This window comes from Anolis sagrei, chromosome 6, assembly GCF_037176765.1.
Source record: "Anolis sagrei isolate rAnoSag1 chromosome 6, rAnoSag1.mat, whole genome shotgun sequence".
NCBI classification, from domain to species: domain Eukaryota; kingdom Metazoa; phylum Chordata; class Lepidosauria; order Squamata; family Dactyloidae; genus Anolis; species Anolis sagrei.
This window is the reverse complement of record NC_090026.1, coordinates 105,911,890-105,935,432: the sequence shown is the minus strand read 5'-3', so window position 1 is coordinate 105,935,432 and position 23,543 is coordinate 105,911,890. Positions and strand designations below refer to the sequence as shown.

General features: G+C 39.1%; 1 protein-coding gene across 1 annotated transcript in view; it reads left to right on the top strand.

Annotated features, from left to right (window-relative positions):
* Positions 1-23,543, top strand: part of ST8SIA6 (ST8 alpha-N-acetyl-neuraminide alpha-2,8-sialyltransferase 6) — a 62,312-nt gene that overhangs the window by 13,454 nt on the left and 25,315 nt on the right. The window contains exon 3 of the mRNA XM_060782342.2: positions 10,125-10,223. Coding sequence (XP_060638325.2) covers positions 10,125-10,223 — 99 coding nt within the window. The remainder of the gene's footprint in view (positions 1-10,124; positions 10,224-23,543) is intronic.

Below are 23,543 nucleotides of genomic sequence, written 5' to 3'. Positions count from 1 at the left end.
ATGGCTTCATGGTGGGTATATGAGTGTGTGTGTGTGTGAGAGAGACAGATGTTGCTGAAAGAAGGAATAGCTAGTCACTTATTTTGTGTGTGTGTGCACGCATTTATGAAATTATCACATTATTATTTCCTTAGCTGCTCCCATCCCGACTCCTACATCTTTTCCCAAAGCTGTGGAATAATTAGCTACATGTAATTAATTATTAACAACACTACAGAGACGTCTGCTTTCTTTCTTATGTCAGAATATTGTGTCCCCGAGGAGGAAATAGTTATTACAAAGAAGAGGAATCATCACTTTGCACATAAGCAATGCACTGCAAGATACATTGTTCAGCAAACATTGTAAATCGACAACTATCATTAATATTATTGTTTCCTTCCCAATTTTTTTTTGATGGCAGTGATTATATCTGGTGGAGGATAAGCTCCACAGCAAACCTATTGCCAGGATACAAATGCCCAATTGCCATTGAATAGAAGCCCAATGGAAAACATGGTTCCTGAGAAGTAAACTCCCTGAGGATTTCGTTCTCAGTAAATACATTAATGATGAGGCTATTAATTTTGTTCCAGTTCCTTGAATCAAAATGGAATAACAAGAAAAAGATTTACTGCTATGGCACTGTCTCTACACAGTTGCATTTTTATATTTTTGCAAATCCATTACAAGCTGTCTAATGTATTGCATGCCAATGAAGTGCCATGTGGGCAAATCCAAAACTTGGAAAGTTCCTTGGAACAAAAATGAATATAGAAGTCAGTTGTTGATAACTGAGTAGTAATAGGATGGTTAAGACCCAAAATCATCATTTTACTGTTGTTTAGATCAGTGGTTCTCAGCCTTCATAATGCCACACCTTTTAATACAGTTCCTCATTTTGTGGTGACCCCCAACATAAAATTATTTTTGTTGCTACTTCATAACAGTAATTTTACTACTGCTATGAATCATAATGTAAATATTTGATATGCAAGACGTATTTTCATTCACAGGACCAAATTTGGCACAACTACCTAATACACCCAAATTTGAATTGATTTTGTCATTTGGGAGTTGTAGTTACTGGGATTTATAGTTCCCCTATAATCAAAGAGCATTCTGAACTCCACCAATGATGGAATTGAACCAAACTTGGTACACAGAAATCCCATGACCAACTAAAAATACTGTAAGAGTTTGGTGGGCATTGACCTTGTAGATCACCTACATCCAGAGAGCACTATGGACTCGAACAATGATGGATCTAGACTAAACGTGGCACAGATACTCAATATGCCCAAATGTGAACACTGGTGGAGTTTAGGTAAAATAGACCTTGTCATTTGGGAGTTGTAGTTGCTGGGATTTACAGTTCACCTAGAATCAAAGAGCATTCTGAGCCCCACCAACAATAGAATTGGGCCAAACTTTCCACACCGAACTCCCATAATCAATAGAAAATACTGTGTTTTCTGATGGTCTTTGGTGACTCCATTGATACCCCCTTGTAACTTTCCCAGGGTCCCAGACACCCAGGTTGAGAAACGCTTATATATAGCTGCCACTGTGTTCATGCTTCTTAAAATTAACATTCTGAGGCCATGCCACTGAGCATATGTAAGCATGCCCTACTCCAGAATAGGCAATTGCTACCTCCCAGATGTTGCTGTACTGCAACAACAATCTATTCCATCCCATGCAAATCCTTATATCAAGGGAAAGGTGGAATAAAATTATTAATTACCACTGATGCAGGATGATAGGCAGTGCAATGGAGTTACATCTTGAGGAGCACATTTGGCTGATTCTTGCCTATGCAAACAAGAATGAGTCTCCATAGAGAAAGATGTTATCGCATTCTTGCTAAGCACTGAATTCAGAGCCACTATCAGTCCACTCAGCATTTGTAATGTGTTTTTCTCTCTGGGCACAGCTCTGATTTGATTAGCTTTCCTTTTTGCTGAGCTGGCTCCTTTAGACTTGCTCTGCCCAAATTGTACAAGAAAGGAGAACTGGCATTTGAAGGGGGTCAGAGTTTTTCCTGCTCAGATGTGCAGTTTTCATGCCTTGGGGTGTGAGCAACCTATTTGACTCTAGAGCTGCAAAAATGTCCTTTGTTTAATTTTGTGCAGCCCCAGGACTCATTTCCAGACCTTAGTGTAAAAAGATGAATTGAGAAGAGCCTCTGGCAAGAGCCGTTTGTCCTTTCTCTGGCAAAAGAGATGGGGAGACAGGGAGAGGTGTCTAAAAAGCAAAACACACACTTTAGGCAGGCAGTGGCAAGCGAGACCTTGGATAAAGACGGAACATGGAAATATTTTTTTTTACTATGAACCTTAATCTATTGCCTTAGATCACTATGGGATCCTAGAAATTATAGGTAAGTGGGAATTCTGGGAATTGTTAAACATCTTAAAGAGTGTTTAAAGATAGCCCACTTTATAAAGATGGCATTTGTTTGAAGTGTTTTTCTAACTTACGTCTGGCTTAAAGGTAAAAGCTATAGATTGTTAAGTGAGGTATGGTATAATACAACTTGTCCCATTGTAACTCATGATTTGGACTGTTGCAGAAGCTGGAAATCTGTGAAGCTTCCATAATCTCACTACCCCAAAACCCACTTTTTTTCTATTGTAGCCCCCCCCCCCCCAACTCAGCCATTTCCTGGCTGGTGGCGGAGTTTGTGCCCCAAAGAAACATCCAGCCACTTTTCTATAGCTGGGCATACAATGATGGCCATCCTCTTGAGATGCTTCAATTGTGAATGTCCCCAAGGATGATGCCATTTTTCTGCATCCAGCTCTAGGACATTTCTCTCCCTTCCATCCTGCTTTCCATGAAATGGACATGTTTGAGGCTCTGTAGAGCTTTCAAAAACAGATATATGGGGAGGTTGGATGGGAAATGTATCTTCGTTACGTATGCAGTACATCTTCTGACTTCAGAAGGGGAGGAAGAGCAGAGACATTGAAATTGTTGTTCACAGTTACCAGGTGAACCGCTCACCCAGCAGGCCATAGATCACAATTTTTCCTAATCAGATGAAAAAATTATTATTATTATTATTATTATTATTATTAATCTTTAAATCATCTTTATTTCTATCCTGCCTTTCTTCCCATGGAAACTCAAGGTGTTTAACATCTATCTACACTAAATAGTTTAAAAAGAGCAATAAAAATAGCAGTGTGATAAAAAAACAGAATTAAAATACAGCAAATACATTAAAATGGCCTTTAAAACTCATATCTCCTTCCAAATCCATCCACACTCCCCAGAGCCTCCACTTACCTTTCCCAAAAGTCTGTTGGCAGAGGAAGGTCTTGATCTGCTTGTGGAAGACCACCAAGCATGAGGCTATTCTGGTTTCTTTTGGGAAGGAGTTCCACAACCTGGGAACAGCCACTAAAAAGGCCCTCTCCCATGTTCCCACCAAGTGTTGGAGCCATATAGGGCTTTGTAGGTCAAAACCAGCACATCTAACACAGACTGACTCCCTATTCCCAGATCTGTCTTATGACTGACTAAGAGCACATCTGTCTTGACTGGATTAAGCTTCAATTTGTTTGCCCTCTTCTAGTCCATTACAGCTGCCAGGCACCAGTTTAGCACTGGAACTGCTTCCTTGGAATTAAGTGAAAAGGAGTGATAGAGTTGGGTGTCATCTGCATATAAATGGTACTGTACTCCAAAACTCCAGATGACCTTCCCAGTGGTTTCATCTATATGTTGAACAGCATGGGGGACAGCACAAAGCCCTTGGGGACTCCATAGACCAATGGTTAAGGAGTTGAACAAAAGTCCCCCAGTACCACCTTCTGAGAACATTCCTTCAGGATGGAATGGAGCCACTGAAGAATAGTACCTCCAAGCCCCAGAAGAATACTATGGTTGATGGTATCAAAAGCTGCTGAACGGTACAGGAGAACCAACAGGGACACATTCCCCCTGTCTAGCTCTCTTCAGAGGTCATCCACCAAAGCGACCAAAGCTGTCTCTGTGCCATAGCCAGGCTGAAATGGATCTAGATAATCTGCTTCATCCAGGAACCCTTGGAGTCGAAAAGCCACCACACTTTAGAACTTTGCCTAAAAATGGGAAGTTGTAGTTGTGCAGTACAGAGGGGTCTAAGGAAGGTTTTTAAAGAAGTGGTCTTACCACAGCCTCCTTGAGGCCTGCAGGGACCCTGCCCTAATGTAGTAAAGTATTAATCAGTTCCCTGACCCACTCCACCAGTCCACATCCTCAGGCATTTGTTGTAATTCTATTTACATTGTAATTTTAAAGATCATTACTAATTTTATATTGTTACATATAAGTTAACCTATGGAGTTTTATGCAAGTTGGTATCTTCTTTTGCCCCTGTTCCATGTCCTTTTTTGATGATATGCAAGAAGTCACACTAGATGTAGTCCAAGAAAGTGACTGCCAATCTTTGCAGATAAATTGAAGCCCCATCAGATTAACCCTGAGAGAATTCAGTTCAGAAATGGTTCCCTATGCATGGCATAATCCTTTGATTAAGACTTCTGTGGTCCATTCACATCACATTATTATAGTGCTATATTCCACTTTAACTGCCATAGCAACATCCTACGACATGCTGGAATTTGTAGTTTGAAGAGGCAATGGGGCTCTCTGTGTGAGAATTTACAGTTTCCCTTTCCTCAAATGCAATTTCCAAGATTCTGAGGCACATTGTCATGGCAGTTCATGCAGAATCATAGGACTATTATTATGTAATGTGAATGGACTCCTGGTCACAAGCTACCAACGGATCTGTACCTATCTTAGGGAATAGTGACTTGTCTGTCTAGCTTTTCCAAAGACAAATTCTTTTCAAATCAAACAGTACTGGAGTCTCAGCTTATGAAGGATATGCCAGATGGGACAGGTAATGGGGTGTGGCTAGAAAGATGCCAGAAAATAAAGTCTTGATTCAGTTACTCAGTCAAAACATTAGTGGCAATTTTGCTTGGAGCAGGAGGAGGGAAAAACACTCAACAAATGTCACAGCATCTCTTACATAGCTTCCATGATTAATGTTTTAAGACAAATTGTTACTTCTGCAGTTTAAGATTTCACGGTCCATTCACCCAGCATTTAGATTGCATATTACCTTATTAATCAAAGTGTCATGAACCCTAAAACGGCAAAGTGGTCTCATTATCTAATTCAGCAAAATTAGAAGCAGAATACTTAAGAAGTTAAAAGCACGTATCCTACTGAGGAAGAGAGAGTTTCTCCTAGACAGTACTAGACTAGTTAGCTTAATTGAGTGATGTTAGAAGTACAATAAGATGGAAAGATACCATAAGGTTTGATGCGGTGAGTCAGTCTTCAGATGATAGGGGAGGATGGTAGGAAATTCAGACCACAAACAGAAGGTGGGTTCATAATTTGGGGAGAAACTGTCATCTTGGAAAAGAAAAGGGCATGTTGCTAATTGTTTTTTGTTTTTTTTTGTTTCCCACCCCACTCCCTGGCCCCAGGACTCAAGACAGCTGACAAAATTGAAACAGAGAAAGATAAAAAGCTCTCCTCAATAAAAGCATCCCAACCCTAGAATATAATCAAAGCACAAAGCAATTAAAACCGTATCCATGAAAAAAGAAATGCAGTACAATTATTCCAGTTCATTTATTATAGTACAGCACCATTATTAAAAAAAACCTTCTTTCCTTTGAAGATTCAGTTCCCAAAGTGCTGTTTTTGTCGGCTTCTGGAAGGACGTTACGTTGGGTGTCCTTCCTGAGATCCAGCTACCCATATGGCTGGTACAGAACTAGAGCTTGGAAAATTTCCTTTAGGAACTCCCATGCATTGGGATATGCCAGAATTATTGACCCCAAGTCTCACGTAAGAAATAGCAGTACATGGGAAAAAGATCTTGGAGTCCTCGTGGACAACAAGTTAAACATGAGCCAACAATGTAATGCGGCAGCTAAAAAAAGCCAATGGGATTTTGGCCTGCATAAATAGGAGTATAGTGTCTACATCCAGGGAAGTCATGCTATCCCTCTGTTCTGCCTTGTTCAGACTACACCTGGAATACTATGTCCAACTATGGGCACCAAAGTTTAAGGCAGATGTTGATAAGCTGGAATGAGCCCAGAGAAGGGCAACCAAAATGATCCCAATGACTTTCCCTCACATATTTACACATGGCTATCATGTCTCCTCTCAGCCTTTTTTTTCTGAAGGCTAAACATGCCCAGCTCTTTAAGCCTCTCTTCATAGAGCTTGTTCTCCAGACCCTTGTCTGGAGAACAAGCTCTATGAAGAGAGGCTTAAAGAGCTGGGCATGTTTAGCCTTCAGAAAAAAAAGGCTGAGAGGAGACATGATAGCCATGTATAAATATGTGAGGGAAAGTCATTGGGAGGAGGGAGCAAGTTTGTTTTCTGCTGCCCCGGAGACTAGGATGCGGAACAATGGCTTCAAACTACAGGAAAGGACATTCCGCCTGAACATTAGTAAGAACTTCTTAACTGTGACAGCTGTTCAACAGTGGAACTCTCTGTCCCGGTGTGGTGGAAGCTTTTAAATAGAGACTGGATAGCCATCTGTCTCTGTTTAATCACTTTGAATGCGATTTTCCTGCATCTTGGCAGAATGGGGTTGGACTCGATGGCCCACGAGGTTTCTTCCAACTCTATGATTCTGTGATTCTAAAGGCGAGAGAATGTAGTATAATACAGGAGACAGGAACAGGCATAGATGCCAGAGGTTGGTCAAGGCATGTTCCTACAGAAGCCTTTGTTGAGGTATGTGGAAATGGTCAAGTGTTGGAAAATAGAGCTCCTCTGTCTGACACCAGTCCTTCCCCATAATCCTTTAAGTTGGACTCCTGCCCTTGAGTCAGGTTGAGAATGCTGGCCAATCCCTTGTGTTGAACTAAAAGTCAACTACCAGTCTTAGAAGCTCCTGTACCCAAACTTTGGAGAAGGTGCCACCTTGTCTTTTCTGTCAGGTAGCAAACTTCTCAGGGGCTGCTTTGATTAAAGAGATTTCAGTTGTATGTATATGGACTTGAGTTTTTTTTGTTTGCATTGATAATCAGTGTGATAATACTGGAATCACTTGAGAAGTTCCAGAATTCTGAAATTGTTGGGATTAACTCCCAGGAAGAGTTAACTTGCAAAAAAGGTTATAGTCACACATGACCTGGTCCTATGTATGTCGCTATTTTTTTCCCCTAAAGATAAAAGTCACTGGTACCCTGATATATCCAGAAAAGGTTATAGCAAGATTCATGCAATTTTTGTTTGTTTGTGACATGTTTCCCAAATATGCAAGTGCATAAATGACTCCAGGATCAAAAAGGGAAAATAAAACAAGAAGGGGGAAAACATATCACTAATCTCGCCTGAGACTAGAACAGAATTGAGCAGTCTGACTCAAGGCTATTTGTTTTTCAGCTATAAATAATCATTGACTTAATTTAAAGCTTGCCACTGTTATTCGGACATAATAATGCCTGTGGCTATGATGGTTGGAGTTGCTTTACTTTAGCTCTGTTTTCTGCTGTGCTCTCTCTTCCCAAATATTTGAGCTGATGTACCAGGTTTTGATGACAGCATAACATTTTTGCAGCTCCAGCACAACCTCATGTCGGAGTAGCTGTAAATATGCACCATTCATTCATAAGCAATTGCATTCTGGCATATTGATTCTGGCTGCTTGTACTGTTCTCGTAATGCTATTTAATAAAGCTACAATTCAAGCACTACTTGCAGTTGGACTTAAACGATCTAATGTCCATCTAAAAGCCAGTTCTGAACATTCCCGTGATTATTTTTTAGCATGTCATTTTATTATCTCCAATATATTGTATGTCTGTCATTGATTTCTAATGGGAAAAAAGTGAACAGTTGGAGGACCACCTAGCTTGATGTGGAATGAAGTAGCTTCTGACAAGAGAAACATGGTAGAGGCCCACGATTCCTGTTTCTCTTCCTAGAAACATAATTGGATGCAATACTTTGGAAATGTTCTACTTGCCACCTTTAAAACCTCAAACCCCATCTAGGTTAGAGGAAGGCCCCATCTACGGTGCCATGTAATGCAGTTTGAAAATTAGACTGGCTTAGCTTCATTGAACTGGGTAATATGGCAGTGTAGACTCATATAATCTAGTTCCGTGCAGTTAAACTGCATTCTCAAATTGCATTCTCAAGTATATTATGTGGGCCAGTATTTCTCAATCTGGTGTCTTCTAAGGGTGTCGGTCGGGCTGTAGCTTCTAGTTAATGGCCATGCTACTTGAGGATGACCCAAAGTCTAAAGTATGTGGAAGTCAACAGGATGGTGAAAATTGTAGTGGGGAACAATATTTTGGAAAATGAAAGTCTCCAGAACATTTTGGAGGTCTTATGATCTTTGGAAAGGCATGACCTTGTTAGAAGTCATAACCTTATAAAAACGTTGGTATAACCTCTTGGTAAACACATGACCTGTTAGAGTCATAACATTTTTTGTGGGAAATGGCATTCACCAGCATACACACATTCACAGCAGAGTTTCAGAAGTGTTCCTTTTAGTTGCCCAAAAACATCTACTCTCCCTTAAAATATGTTTGTCTTTAAATCATGCTCTCAAGAGACAAAATATGCAGACTTCTTTGAAAGTAACATAGTTGGTTTACTCAGACTTCACGTATTCAGTGTACAGGTACTTTGTATATCAATCCAGTTACAAATTGACTTGAAGTAGTTTCTCTGTGTAGGTAACATAGGGCATCTTTCTTAGAATCAGTAGTTCATAGTCCAAAGCATCTCTCTCTTCTGAGAGTCTAACAGAGTCTCTGTCTAGTCTGTAAGGATACAGTTCCTATTGAAGTCTAAAGCATATTTCTGTTTCTACTGTAGTCTAAAGGCATCTGAGATCTAAAATGGAGTCTGAGTCCTGAACATGCCCAGTTCTGATGACATAGTCTGCAGCCCCTCCCACAACAAAGAGGTTAAGGAAAACTGCAAACTAGCATACACTATAACATACACATACAATATAGTAATAAATTATACATAATAGTAGTAATAACAACAAAAACTAGTGGAGGCTTGCGAAAGTTGCTGTTTCCAACACAATATAGCCAAGCAGTAAAGTTTCCCCTATTGAGAAGCCTAACAAAAGCAAGGTTCCCAATCATGTAAGAAGTACCACATTCAAGGGAAACTCCCAGTCGGAGTCATAACATTGCACATGGATGAGAGCTATAGGTCCTATCTTTATGAGTTGATTTAATGTACTTTGTAAATGACTGAATGCTTTGACAGCTGGCGAGATCATTGTCAATGGGATGTTGAATTCACATTTTAGTCTGAATTCTGAACCAGCCATCCATGGTACTCAACCTTATTGGCAAAAGTCAGCTCAGCCTTTGGATAGTTCCCTTAAAATTCAGGTTAAACCCCAGAGTGGATTTATTCTGCACTGACATTAGAGCGATCAGTTGCAACTGAATAGATTGAGCTATAGTTTGGGGCTTTGATGAAAGTGGAATGAATAGAATTTTGTGCCCTGAGCATATTCCTGCCATTTTGAAATGTGAATTTAATCTCGAAAGACCCAGAACATGGGTATAAAACACATGGTATAGTTCAGTGAATTTGAAGATGCTGCATAGGTTCAAGTCTAATCATTGTGCAGATGGGAGGCCACCCGTGTCGGCTGCTTTGTGTTCCCGCCTGGAAGAAAGACAAGATATAAATGCAATAAATAAACTACAATGGTATTATCTGAAATTCACATTCATGCTTGAGAGAAGCTTTGGAAAAGCCATTAATATTTATTGTTAATATATTCCAGTACATCTCCGAAATGTAATTGTGTCAATGCTATAGTGAGTTCCAGTTATTCTTTTAAAAATTACATTTCTGATTTACATCAGAATCAACACAGTGCACTGAGTGATATAAGCAGAACCAATTTTTAAAAAATGGAATATGTTTCTGATGGTAACTCAAAGCAGTCCTTCTCCAGATTGAAACTGCAGAATGAAAGTGAAACAGATTTCAGGCGCATTTCTTTCCCTCCCCAAATGCTTGCTGCTGCTTATCTTTGCTTCACAGCAATTCATTGTGCTGTTGCCAAGACCATTTTTTATTCTTTCAAAGACGGATTTTCCTTTTTATGTAAACAGAACACCTTCTAATCAAACGGGGACTCAGAAGTCTGAGCAAGTCTCAAAATGCAAAGAAATGTGGAACAACAATTGGTCATCATCTATCAAGAAGAAAAGGTAGGTAGGACCACCGGCTTCTGTCTTAAAATCCATTTGGTTTGCAGCCAAAAAGACAAATATTTGCCAGCAGTTTGTTCCATGGGTAAAATGTTTTTGGCAGACCAGGTTGAAGTTAAGATTAAGTCAAGAACAGAGATAGCAATGTTATTCCTAAAAGGTAACACAATATAGTAGAGTCTCGCTTATCCAACATAAATGGACCGGCAGAATGTTGGATAAGCAAAAATATTGGATAATAAGGAGGGATTAAGGAAAAGCCTATTAAATGTCAAATTACATTATGATTTTACAAATTAAGCACCAAAACATCATGTTTTACAACAAATTGAGAGAAAAAGCAGGTCAATACATGATAACGTTATATAGTAATTACCATCTTTACAAATTTAGCACCAAAACATCACAACAGCTGTGGATCCAGGCGGGAGGCAGACTGTGTTGGATAATACAGAACGTTGGGTGAGCAAGACTCTACGGTAGTTAGCTATATCTCCAAGGGTTCCTTTGTAGTTATAATTGTAAAAGTAATTCTTTACTTTCTTATTCTGAAAGTAATGCAATGGCTAACAAGTTACTTTTAAAGAAGTAACTGAACTAGAAAATTTAAAGCCACTGATACGTGGTCCAAATATGGCTAAGTAGCTAGGTTACATGCAACATGTAGTTGTGAAAGTAACTAAACTACTATAGTTGCTTGGCACAAGGAGCAGAATTCCCTTCTGAGGCAATTGCATTATTAGTTATAATGAGTTTGTCATTGTAAAACTAATCGATAGAATTACTGTTACATCTTATTGTAATGAGTTATTCCTACATTCTGGTCAAGCAGTGTTTCTTTCTGAATCCAGAAGCATGTACAGAGTCCTTTGGGTCAGAGCTAAAGCCAAGGACTTGAGCCAGAATCCATATGTATCAGACAGGTGATGCTCTGTTGACCAGCCAAAGACAGTTCAAGGTCAAAATCCTATTTATTAGACCTAGCTAGAGGTAACCCACTAAATCAATTGTTGAATGGTAAATAAGTAATCCGATTGCAATGATTATTTTTATTAGGACAAGCAAGAGGCTAGAAATGCATTATGCAAGCTTTCATAGCTTGAAGGCTTCTTCCTCAGGAATTGATGTAAAAAAATCATGTTAGGGAAAGAAATATGATGGCAGAGAGACACAGAGCTGCATCTTTCATGAAATGTTAAAGTGTAAGATGGTGGTGGAGGGAGGTTTAATGCAGGTAAAGACTTTGTTGATTATGCATCACCTAAGACACAAAAACAGGATATATATTTTTCAGCATTGTAAGAAACAAAAACAATTCCTTTGTGATCTCGCTCATATCTAACATTGGGAAATTATTTTTTGGATTGCGCAGGAGGGTTCAAGAAACTGTGGTCCAAAAACATAACTTTTCTCAGCTCTGGGCTCCTTGAGCACCTTCCCTCCACTGAGCCCTAGCACTGTTGGCTCTGCAATACTTCCATTCATAATGCTCATAAATGTTAATGCAGCTCCTCGCAGTGCCAAGCAAGCTGCCACGAAGCTGCCAATGCTTTCCTTTGTTGTTGCTGCTAGATTTCTTTTTGTATGTATTGATTTTTATATTACAGGTTTAAACAAGAAAAAAAATTACCATAACCTATTTCAGCAGGAGTTCTCATTTACAGCTGAGGATGCTTGCGTGTGGTATTTCTTCCTCCCTCCCCTCCCCTCCTCTTTCTTTCTCTCACTCCCCCATCCCATTTTGTCCATAATGTATCATTATGAAAGTGAAAATACATCAAGAAAATAGGTTTCTGTTCTAGCTTTTTCCTATTTTTGATCAGCTCACATTGTCTAAGAATGTAAATAAATCAAGCCGCTTCTAAGTCTGGTCTCACTCAAGATGGCTCTGGTGAATCACAATGGGACAGAATAGATCCTATAACATGATGGAGAGTAACCGCTATCTCATCATGCAATTGTGTGTGCTGCCATTCTTGGCAATCACTATTGAGTGTTGTCTGGAGAAGGCTGGGGTCTTAAGTATCAGAGTTTGCTACCAGAATAGCCAATATGGATAACCTCAACTCCTGGATTTGACTCTGCTATTGTGTCCCAGTCTGGCCTTCCGAAGTTCCTCAAATAACCATACCTCCTTCACCATTTAGTTTATTTTAAGATGGTAGTGGAGAGAGGTTTAATGCAGGTAAAGACTTCGTTTGTTACTTGAGACACAAAAGCAGAATACATTTTTTTCACCATTGTAAGAAACAAAAGCAATTCTTTTGTGATCTTGCTCATATCTAACATTGGGAAATTATTTTTTGGATTGCGCCGGAGGGTTCAGGAAGCTGTGGTCCAAAAACATATTTTTTCTCAGCTCTGGGCTCCTTTAGCACCTTCCCTCCACTGATCATGCAGTAGTTCCCAACCTTTGGTCCTCCAGGTGTTTTGGACTTCAGCTCCCACAATTCCTAACAGTTGGTAAGCTGGCTGGGATTTTTGGGAGTTGAAGTCCAAAACACTTGGAGGACCAAAGGTTGGGAACCTCTGCAGTGTGAGTAACCACATTTGCACAATGCTGAATATGACATCCCTTTGCCTCTAGTTGTTACAGGAAACTACAGGGAAAGGATTCACATCACCCTCTGTTTTACTTGTAGTGGTGGCCAATACTTCCTAATAGTAAAATATTTTACTATCCCAATTTGCTTGTGCTTGGAACCCATAGGAAAAAAGAGAAGCAGCTTGATTTATTTAGAGTCATGACAGGTCAGATTAAAGTCTTATCCAGTAAGGTTGTGTCAGGTCAGGTCATTGTAAACAAGGCTACATCAAGTCCGATTTTGGAGCATGAAGCTTGACTGGGAAAAACAAATCCAGACGGAGGAAGACTTTTGTCAAGATCATGGATGGCTACCATGAATATGTTCTTGCTGTAGCCCTTCCTTTCTCACTGTAGTCAACTCTCCCAATTTGTGGGTTTGATTAATATGCTCTCTCTAGGAATGTCTAGGTCCTCCAGCACAATTTTATGGTTACCTTTCACTGGAGGACCTAGACATTCCTAGACAAAACACTGTAGGCATTTGTAGGTCTTCCAGTGCAAATATGTGGTCCACTTCCAGTCTTGTGCTGGAGAATCTAGAGATTCTTAGGGAGGTAATTACATGGATTCCCCCCCCCCATTTTCTGTGTTCCCCAACCCCCACAAAAGGGAAGGGTCTCATGTAAATGGTTTGGCTTACTAACCACATCTCTCTCAGATAGCATGGCCTTGTAATAAGAAATTCAATGTGCAAATTTGATAAATGTGAATTTAAAATGATGTGTGGGAATGAATGGAAGAATGGAAGGATGTATGGATGGAGCTAATAATTTTGGAATCACCAGTATAATATTAAGGCCTGCAATGACTAACTGCCTGCTTGCTGGACTTGCTAATGAGAAACCCTGATAAGAACTGGGACAGTGATAAAGGAAATGTTTGCAGCCTTCCTTATGTTAAGAAGGAAGTCAACATAAGATCAACACCAATCAAGAAGATCAACATCTGGCCAGGAAACTGAGATGGATCCAGGATGGAAGACGTCTATCATTAATTTGCAACTTTGGGACTACATCAACAGAATATTCCTATAAAAGACTCAGGCTAATAATGCTCAAATCGTGGCAGACCGAGGAGTCTGATCCACCCGCCATGCTCTGCTCCATGGGAAGGAGAGAGGTGGTGTATTTGGAGAGTGTCAGATATGCTATGGGAAAGCATGATTCTGGACACTTTGGGGCTTCTTTCTCAAGGGAAGAGGAAGAAGTGCGCTTTTGGAGTCTTAGATTTTGTGCAGGGAGTCAGGTTCTGCTGTATGGAAAACAGAGATCTGGTCCTTGGCACTGTTCTTAGGGAAAGAAGTGTTGGCATTTCGGCGTTTTGAAGTTATGGCGTTATGGAAGTTATGGAACTATGCGTTGGCAGGCTGCAGGAAATCAGGGTCTGGCCTTACAGGTGCTTCTCCAAGGAGGGAGAAAGGATATGGTAATATTTGGATGCATGTGGATGAATGCATGTACATGTGTGTGAATGCTGAGTGAAAATGTAATTCCCCTTTGTTTGTTTGTTAACCAATGTAATTGTGAATCCAATGTAGTTGCATAGAATCTGTATGTCTGTATGTCCAATGTCATTCTTTGTCTAAATGTTTTCTGTAATCTGATATACCTTCTCACACTGGAAATTGCAATAAAAAGAACCTATGCTTCAAAGTTATTGAAAAGTCATTCATAACATATTTGGTGTCAGAAGTGGGATTTTCTTTTCCAATGTGGGAAAGTTATTCATAACATTATTTGGCATTATTTGGCATTCTTTTCCAGTATGAGAGAGAAGTATAACACTTTTCCTTTAAGAAGTAGTGAAACAAAAGAAATTTGGAGTAGTGAAAATGATTTTTCTTGCTTTAGAGAAATAAAGTGTTTAGATACATCTTGAAGCATTGCAGAAGATGAGAGAATAAGGGAGAGTCCTGGTTCTCTGAAAAGGTAAATGTGCTGGAGTAGTTTAAATGGATTGGAATCCCCATATGGAGAGGGGGAGGAAGATCACGGTGTAGAAACTTGCTTGGGAAGTTTGGTTGCTGTTGTTGTTGTTTTAAGCCATGGAAGGGCTAAATATGTTTTAAGTTTTTTAAGGGAATTTAGAGAAAAGTATTTCCAATGAGGGAAGATAGCATTTTAATTTGGAGTTGTTTTTACAGTATATTGACAGAAGAAGGGGCTTCTGTGCCAAAGATCAGAGGAAAAATATGTAGCAGAAGTTGCAGTTTAGGTCAAGATGCAGTTTTGACCCTTGAAATGTAGAAAAAGAGATCTAAATGAATTTTAAGTTTTGTACAGGAGGAGTCTTGTTGATTATAAAGGAATATAGGGTGCTTGTTACAAAATGGTATTATTATGTTATCTAGAGGGGGTATTTTATGGTTGAATAAAAATGTAATTGGAGTTATGATTTTGCAAATTGGTAAAGACAGATGAGTTGCATTTTGTTTTTGGGAAGTAGTCTGATCAGCCTATTGAGCAGCCTAGTAAATGGGGGATTTGTTTTATTTTGGAAAAGTTTTGTTTGGAAATCCAAGTTCTTTTGTATTTCCTACAAAATATAATAAATTGGTTGGAGTTTTGTTATTGCAAAAGAGGAAAATGAAATAGATACAGAGAGATTTTGTTTAAAGGAATTTGTTACAACCAATTTGGGAGCTTTACCTGGGAGTGTTAACTTTTGTTAATCCTGTCTGTTTATCTAAGTTTACTGATCACAAGAGTACTGGAGAGATGGAATCAAGACCTGGAGCAAGTGATTAATTAAAATGATTTGTTCAAGTTTACAGGAATCTAAATGTAGCTACCAACTCAAAAGAAGTCCTGAAGAAGAAATTGCCATGAGTTTGACAATTTTCATTTTGAACAGTGCATATATATTGTTGTGATTTATAAGTTTAAAGAGTTTAAAGAGGAACAGAAAAGAAACATTCAGCTAAAGGTTTCTTAAAGGTGTTAATGGGGTTAAGCAGTGCTGCAAGTTATTTCAGAGGCCAGAGCTACAAGTCTCAGACTTCTGGAACAACAAAGCAATTTGGGAATTTTGGGATACTGAGTCACAGAATTTGCTCATTTCAAGAGAATTGGTGTTATGGGGGGAAAGGAATTGCAAATATTGCTTTTCAGCATGGACAAGTTGGAAATGGGTTCAAATCAAAGACACACACAAAAACAAACACACACGGGTGAATCTAAAGTTGAAAGAAGTTCTACTGTTAAAAAGAGGTTTAAGATTTGAAAGGTTTATATTGATGTTGGGGAAACATACACATGGAAAAATGTGGTTTGTTTATGGTTTTAATTAAATAACTTATGGGAATGTAAGGGAAATGTGATACAGTGGTGGTTTAGTAAATGAAACATTTTGGATACCTTAATTTGGGTTCAGATACATAGATTTTTACAGGAAATAAAACAATAGATGGTATATGGGTTACAAACATGGGAAGTCAAATGTGATATATATATGGAAATGTAATGAAAATGAACAAAGAAGGAAACAATAATTTAGGAACAGCATGGTTTTAGATGTTGTGCATATGAAGAAAGGTTCTTACATTAATTGATCAAATGTTTTGAAGGTTTAAATGCAAAAGTTCAATTTATCTGAAATGGTTAATTCAATTGTAATGATTATTATATTGTTACTTGTAATTGTGAAAATGTATTTCTGTTTCAAGAAAATGAGATTTTGATTCAACTGAAATTTAGAAGTTACTTTACTATATGTTGCATATAGATTTAAAAATGAAATCTATATGCAAGAGGGGGAATATGTAATAAGAAATTCAATGTGCAAATTTGATAAATGTGAATTTAAAATGATGTGTGGGAATGAATGGAAGAATGGAAGGATGTATGGATGGAGCTAATAATTTTGGAATCACCAGTATAATATTAAGGCCTGCAATGACTAACTGCCTGCTTGCTGGACTTGCTAATGAGAAACCCTGATAAGAACTGGGACAGTGATAAAGGAAATGTTTGCAGCCTTCCTTATGTTAAGAAGGAAGTCAACATAAGATCAACACCAATCAAGAAGATCAACATCTGGCCAGGAAACTGAGATGGATCCAGGATGGAAGACGTCTATCATTAATTTGCAACTTTGGGACTACATCAACAGAATATTCCTATAAAAGACTCAGGCTAATAATGCTCAAATCGTGGCAGACCGAGGAGTCTGATCCACCCGCCATGCTCTGCTCCATGGGAAGGAGAGAGGTGGTGTATTTGGAGAGTGTCAGATATGCTATGGGAAAGCATGATTCTGGACACTTTGGGGCTTCTTTCTCAAGGGAAGAGGAAGAAGTGCGCTTTTGGAGTCTTAGATTTTGTGCAGGGAGTCAGGTTCTGCTGTATGGAAAACAGAGATCTGGTCCTTGGCACTGTTCTTAGGGAAAGAAGTGTTGGCATTTCGGCGTTTTGAAGTTATGGCGTTATGGAAGTTATGGAACTATGCGTTGGCAGGCTGCAGGAAATCAGGGTCTGGCCTTACAGGTGCTTCTCCAAGGAGGGAGAAAGGATATGGTAATATTTGGATGCATGTGGATGAATGCATGTACATGTGTGTGAATGCTGAGTGAAAATGTAATTCCCCTTTGTTTGTTTGTTAACCAATGTAATTGTGAATCCAATGTAGTTGCATAGAATCTGTATGTCTGTATGTCCAATGTCATTCTTTGTCTAAATGTTTTCTGTAATCTGATATACCTTCTCACACTGGAAATTGCAATAAAAAGAACCTATGCTTTAAAATCATTGAAAAGTCATTCATAACAGCCTCTGATTACAGATTATGGAATTGCAATCCATAATCTTGGCACTTGATAGATGGGAATTTAAAATGGCATATTATACATACATGACATCTGTGTTGTCATGAAGACCTATTATTTTATCTTGGACCATTCAGGGTCATCCAGTCAGTGTCAATGTCTTTCAAGCTGCTTCACTACTGTTGTTATGTCCTGAAATAGAGCTGAGAGAGAGAAGAGAGAGACTTGCCTAACATCACCCAATTGATTTTTATAGTTGAATGGGTTTGCACCCTTGTCTCTTGGATTCCTACTCCAATGTTAAACATATTACTATGTTTCCTAACTTGTTTCACTGAATGGGTTTGCATACTCTAATCTGGAATGAGGAATGTGTGGGTCACATGCCTCATTCTGTTGTTGGAGTGAAGTTGCCATGTGTCCTCAGCAGCATAGGCAATGGTGAGGGATGATGGGATCTAGACTACTGTTCCTTAACCCATTACTGCTCAAGCTATAGAAATGGCTATAGATGGTCACAGGATGCTATGATGAATGGAATTTATCATTTCTGCATTGTAACTACTATACCATGTCTTGAAGATGATTGGAATTTATATATTCATAGGTAAGCCTGAAATTTATAAATGCCACCACTGTTTTCTTTCCTGGTATGCCCTTTACTTAAGCAAAACATTTTATTCGATTTGCCCTATAGCTGTTGGGTTGCGTATTAAACATATTTGTCATCTCTTGACCACTGAAGGGACCGAGTTAATGCAATCTTTCTGTTTATTTATTCTTTAAAACTCTCTCGGGTGCAAATAATTAAACATTTTCCTCTCAAAAAATAAGTGGAAATACAGCAACAACTTACCAGCAAGGACTGCCAAATGAAATCCTTTCCCCTTGTTTGGATTCTGTATGTGAAAGCAAATAGATGTTTATAGATCAACCCAAGCTCTTTCATGTTCAGAAATTAAAAATAGGAAACAGGAAGAAGTTTCATTTATCTGTCAATGTCACCTATGTTCCATAGCACCTCATGCTGTCAGTGCTTATAGACTCAACCAAATCATGCAAAATACCACTTACCAACCCAGCCCTGTTTGCTGAATCCAAACAGGCTTTGTGGGATTAACAATAAAAGTCTCAGAGCCATGCAGTGCGTAAAGGTATCTGCTTCATTGCCCATCGGGATCTGACTTTCTTCCTACTGTCTACAGAGAAATAACTACCCAGGGAGCTTTCACTGCATGAAAAGACAGGTAAAAATAAATACATTTCCAGTGGACAGCACTGCACCGCTTGTCACAAGCAGCTTCATTCTCTTGTTCCTTTTCTTTAACCCTTGTGGCACAATGTGAGGATGAAGCAGCCAAATATGTCCTTTCCACATATATTACTGTGACTGAAGACCAATTGTGTAGATGGAAAAGCTGCCACAGATAATTACTTTAAAACCTTGGGACAAATGGGACACACTGGCCAAGGGACTGAAAGTGTCAAGAGTTTAAGGAAATAGAACAGAGTCATAGTGCATCATACCTGAATCCCCAGTTGTCCTGTTTGCTGTGGAAGATTTATGGCTCAAGGTCTGGAATTGTTCTGATACACATCAAAACTAAAAATGACTTCCAAAAATTGATGTTTGTGTCAGATAACAGGTGTAGCCACAAAAAAGGGGACCAGAGGAACCATGGGTTCGTACTACTTGCCATTACCTGAATTAGCACTTTATACCCTTGTGTTGGATGCAATGTATGTTGTTGCTGTAAGTTTTCCGGGCTGTATGGCCATGTTCTAGAAGCATTCTCTTCTGACATTTCACCCAGATCTATGGCAAACATCCACAACCTCTGAGGATGCCTGCCAAAAATGTGGGTGAAACATCAGGAGATAATGCTTCTGGAACATGGTCATACAGCCTGGAAAACTCACAGCAACCCAGTGATTTCAGCCATGAAAGCCTTTGACAACACAATGCATGTTGTGTTTATTACAGCCATCACTACTGCAGTAGGTTTCATCTCTTATGATTTTCTGGGCTGGAATCCTCCAGAAAACATGTAAATGCGAGTAAATCAATAGGTACCACTTCGGCAGGAAGGTAATGGCACTCCGTGCAGTCATGCCGACCACATGACCTTGGAGGTGTCATCAGATTAGAGATGACCACCAACCCCCAGAGTCAGACATACTGGACTTAATGTCAGGGGAAAACCTTTACTTACGTGGAATGTTACTCTGCTGTGTGTTTAAAAATGTCGCAACTGTCGTATACAAGATCATCTAGCCTAGTATAGTTCGACATCTCAAGGATTTGAGGCAGAAAGGTGTTTTCTTTCCTCTTTGCCTCTAAAGTAGTCATACAATTCCAATATTGCCTAATTTCCGCCTTACACTGCTGCATATATAGTCCACCCCCATAATGCTGCATTCCTTGTACCACCACCATAAAGAATAAATAAATGAAAGATGCAGAGTTTTTAAACTGTCTCAGTAAATCCTCTGAAACTCCGAGTGTAACTAAGGCAGACCAAACAGACATTGTTTTCTTTCTGGGTGACATGTCCTCTTGTCCTTGGGTTGTGATGAACACATCCAGTGGAGAAGAGAAGACTCACAGGGCCTCCCAGAATAGTTTTTATATTCCCTGTGAACTAGAAGGGCTCTAGAAGAAGAGAGCTTTGCATAAATATACAGTATATGCTTCTTTGATCACAAGGGATTGGGGGAGAACAGAGGATCCTATATCACACTTGGAACATAAAAATGCAAAAATTATCTTCAAAGATCATATTCAATTTGTTTCCCTACCCACGCCTTTTCCAATTTGCCCAGTAGAGATGCTGAACTATAGCTCCTTAGATCCCTTAGAATAATTGACTGGGGATGATGGGAGTTATACAACAATGTATCTGGAAGACCCCAGATTGTGTCAGCAGACCAATAAGTTTGGCTTGGTCAGATTAATCTAATGTTGCTCTTCTAATGTTTTTGTAGCTGCTTACAGATTTTACTGTATGAGTTGGATCCTCAGTTTTTAAAATTCTGTATCTATTAAGGGAAGAGCACAATTTTATAAATTCCTTAAGTCAACTCCCAATTAACAATGCATCCCATCATTCAGCAGCACAGTTTTTCCTCTCCGCTTACTGTTAAACATGCATTATGATTTCTAGACTGTGCCGATACAGAGGTCCTTCATCTGACCGGAGCTGGGGATGAATGCTTTGATGTTCTTTGAAGCCGAACGGTGTCTCTGTGGCTTTCCAATATGTTCCCAGTCCAATGACATCTCTACCAGACTCTGACAGTTGTTCTCATTTTCTGATCTCCAGCGAGCGAATGTCCTTAGGCAGTGTTTTGCTTTTAGAACCTTGCCGGAGTTTCCCCTAGATGGCAGAATTGCCCCAAGTCACTTTTGTCTCTCCCTCCCTCCCTCTCCCTCTGTTGTATCAGCTTTAAAGCCTTTCCTCTTAATTTATAGAGATTGCCTCCCTTAGGCGCCTGTCTTCTAAGTAAAACTATTTTGTAGTGTATGATAATATTCAACACCAAAAGAAGAAACTGTTCAGCAATTTCCCCCATAGCCCCTTAATGTATTTCTTCTGCTTGGCTGAACTATAGTCTGACACGAATATTACCATACTTTTAATGTAAGTGGTAGCTTAGTAAAATCAGCTATGTTGAGATGATGAGCTTTTAAAGAAAGTTTTCTACTTTGAAAGTGCCTCTAAGTCTATCTTCTGCTGAGGTTCATGACACTGAAATAGTTATTGTAAGAACAAATGACTTACCATATATGCCCATGTACAAGTTGACTTCATGTAAAAGTCAAGTGCAGGTTCCGGGGCCAAAATTATGAGTTATCATATAACCTGTTGGTCAGCAGTTCGAATCTGGAGTGAGTAGGTTGAGCTCCCTCTGTCAGCTCCAGCTCTCCATGCGGGGACATGAGAGAGCCTCCCACAAGGATGGTAAAACATCAAACATCCGGGCATCCCCTGGGCAATGTCCTTGCATAAGGCCAATTCTCTCACACCAGAAGCATCTTGCAGTTTCTCAAGTCACTCCTGACACGCACAAAAACTTGTGTCCTGTAAATATCCAAGTCCAAGAACTTGCAGATCTTAGGGAGGAGATACAATGAATAGTGATCAGCCATTCGCTTCTTTCCTTCTATGCTATTTCTAGGTCTTATACATTTGAAAGAAAATTAGGTTTCTGTTTGTAAGCTGTTTGAGGTACCAAATCCAAAGAGTGTTCACCAATTATTATTTGTTATACTGGTGCGGTAGATCAGTGTTTTCTTGCTGACCCAGTAATGTTATCTAAATGGCAGCAAATTAGGAGGCACAACTACTACCCTAGAGGATAGAATCAAGATTTAATATGACTTTAAGAGGCTGAAGAGGTGGGCCAAAACTAACAAAATCAATTTCATCAGGGAGAATGGTAAGATAAAACATTTAGGCAGAGAAAATGAAATGCATAAATATAGGATGGTTGACACCTAGCTTGACAGCAGTATGTGTGAAAAAGATGAGGGGTCTTAGTAGTCAACAAACTGAACATATGTCAACAGTGTGATGCAGTGCCCCAAAAAAGCATGTACCAACAGGAATATAGTGTTTGGATTGAGAACAGCCTAGGGAGTGTTTAGCTTAGAGAAGAGGAGCCAGAGAGGTGACGTAATACATATCTTTAAATATCTGAAGGGATGCCATGTAGAAGATGGAGCAAGCTTGTTTTCTGCTTCTCCAGAGATTGGGATGCAAACCAGTGGATTAAAATCACAAGAGAAGAGATTCAACCCAAACATTACGAAGAAATTCCTGTTTGACAGTAAATTAGATTGCATTGGAAAATGGTAATACTTTCTTCATTGGAGGTTTTTAATCAGAGGTTGGATGGCCATCTCCTTGGAATGCATTAGCTGTCTATTCCTTCATTGAAGGGGGTTAGACTGATGGCCCTTATTGTCCATTCCAACAGTACACTATTTGGCCCATTGAATTCAACTTGCACTAATTCTGCAGTGACAAGTATATGGTTGCACCGTAAGAGTCTTTTATGGATTGTACATAGCATAAACACTTTTTTTCAAATCTGAATGAAATCTGAAATATGATTTGTAAAACTGCAAAAAAGTTCATATGTGGACATTTGTAGTTTTTGCAGTGTTTTGTTACCTACAAATGTGGTGTTCTGCTTAAAAACCTCATGGCAGATGAATGTCCATTTTACAAAAATACCAAACACCACCAGCCTCTAAAAAAAACCAAGACAGGCATTTTTGAAAGAGTCCAAGAAATAAAGAAAGACAGGAAAATACAAGGCAGTGAACTGATAAATGTTGCTTTCACAAAAGGTTGTTTCTCAAAATATCATTAAAGTTTAAAAGTGTGGTTCAACAACATAGAGCTTTTCCTTGGCACGAATATGGGTAGAGTTCTTTCTGTCACAGCATGTCAGTAAGATTGTGAACCATTCTGGGCTTTAGTCTGAATTTTCAAGGAGTTATCCAAAGTGCTGGACCCTATCAACAGAGGAACACCACCTTTAAAATTTAGACTGAATCATGGAATAAATTCACACCCAACTAACGTTTGAATGAAGGGCAATTTCTCCCCCTAATAAGTCTAGAAAAATTAGGAAACCATGCTGGTGAATCAAAGATCCAACTTTATTAAAAAAAATGAATTTCTTTTCCATGTCGTGACATATCAATATCTGAAAAGAATAGGGGGTCATGAACACAGGACATGTGTGCTCTAATTTAGTAACTTTTTATCCAACCAGTATATGTAGTAGATGTTTTGGCTAACTTTCCACAGCAGGCTGATGATGATGATGACAACATCTTTATTTTTGTATCCTGCCACCATCTCCCCGAAGGGACTTATGGTGGCTTACATGGGGACAAGCCTGGTCAAACATAATTTAAAATATAACACAGTAAAATTTATTCATTCATTAATTCATT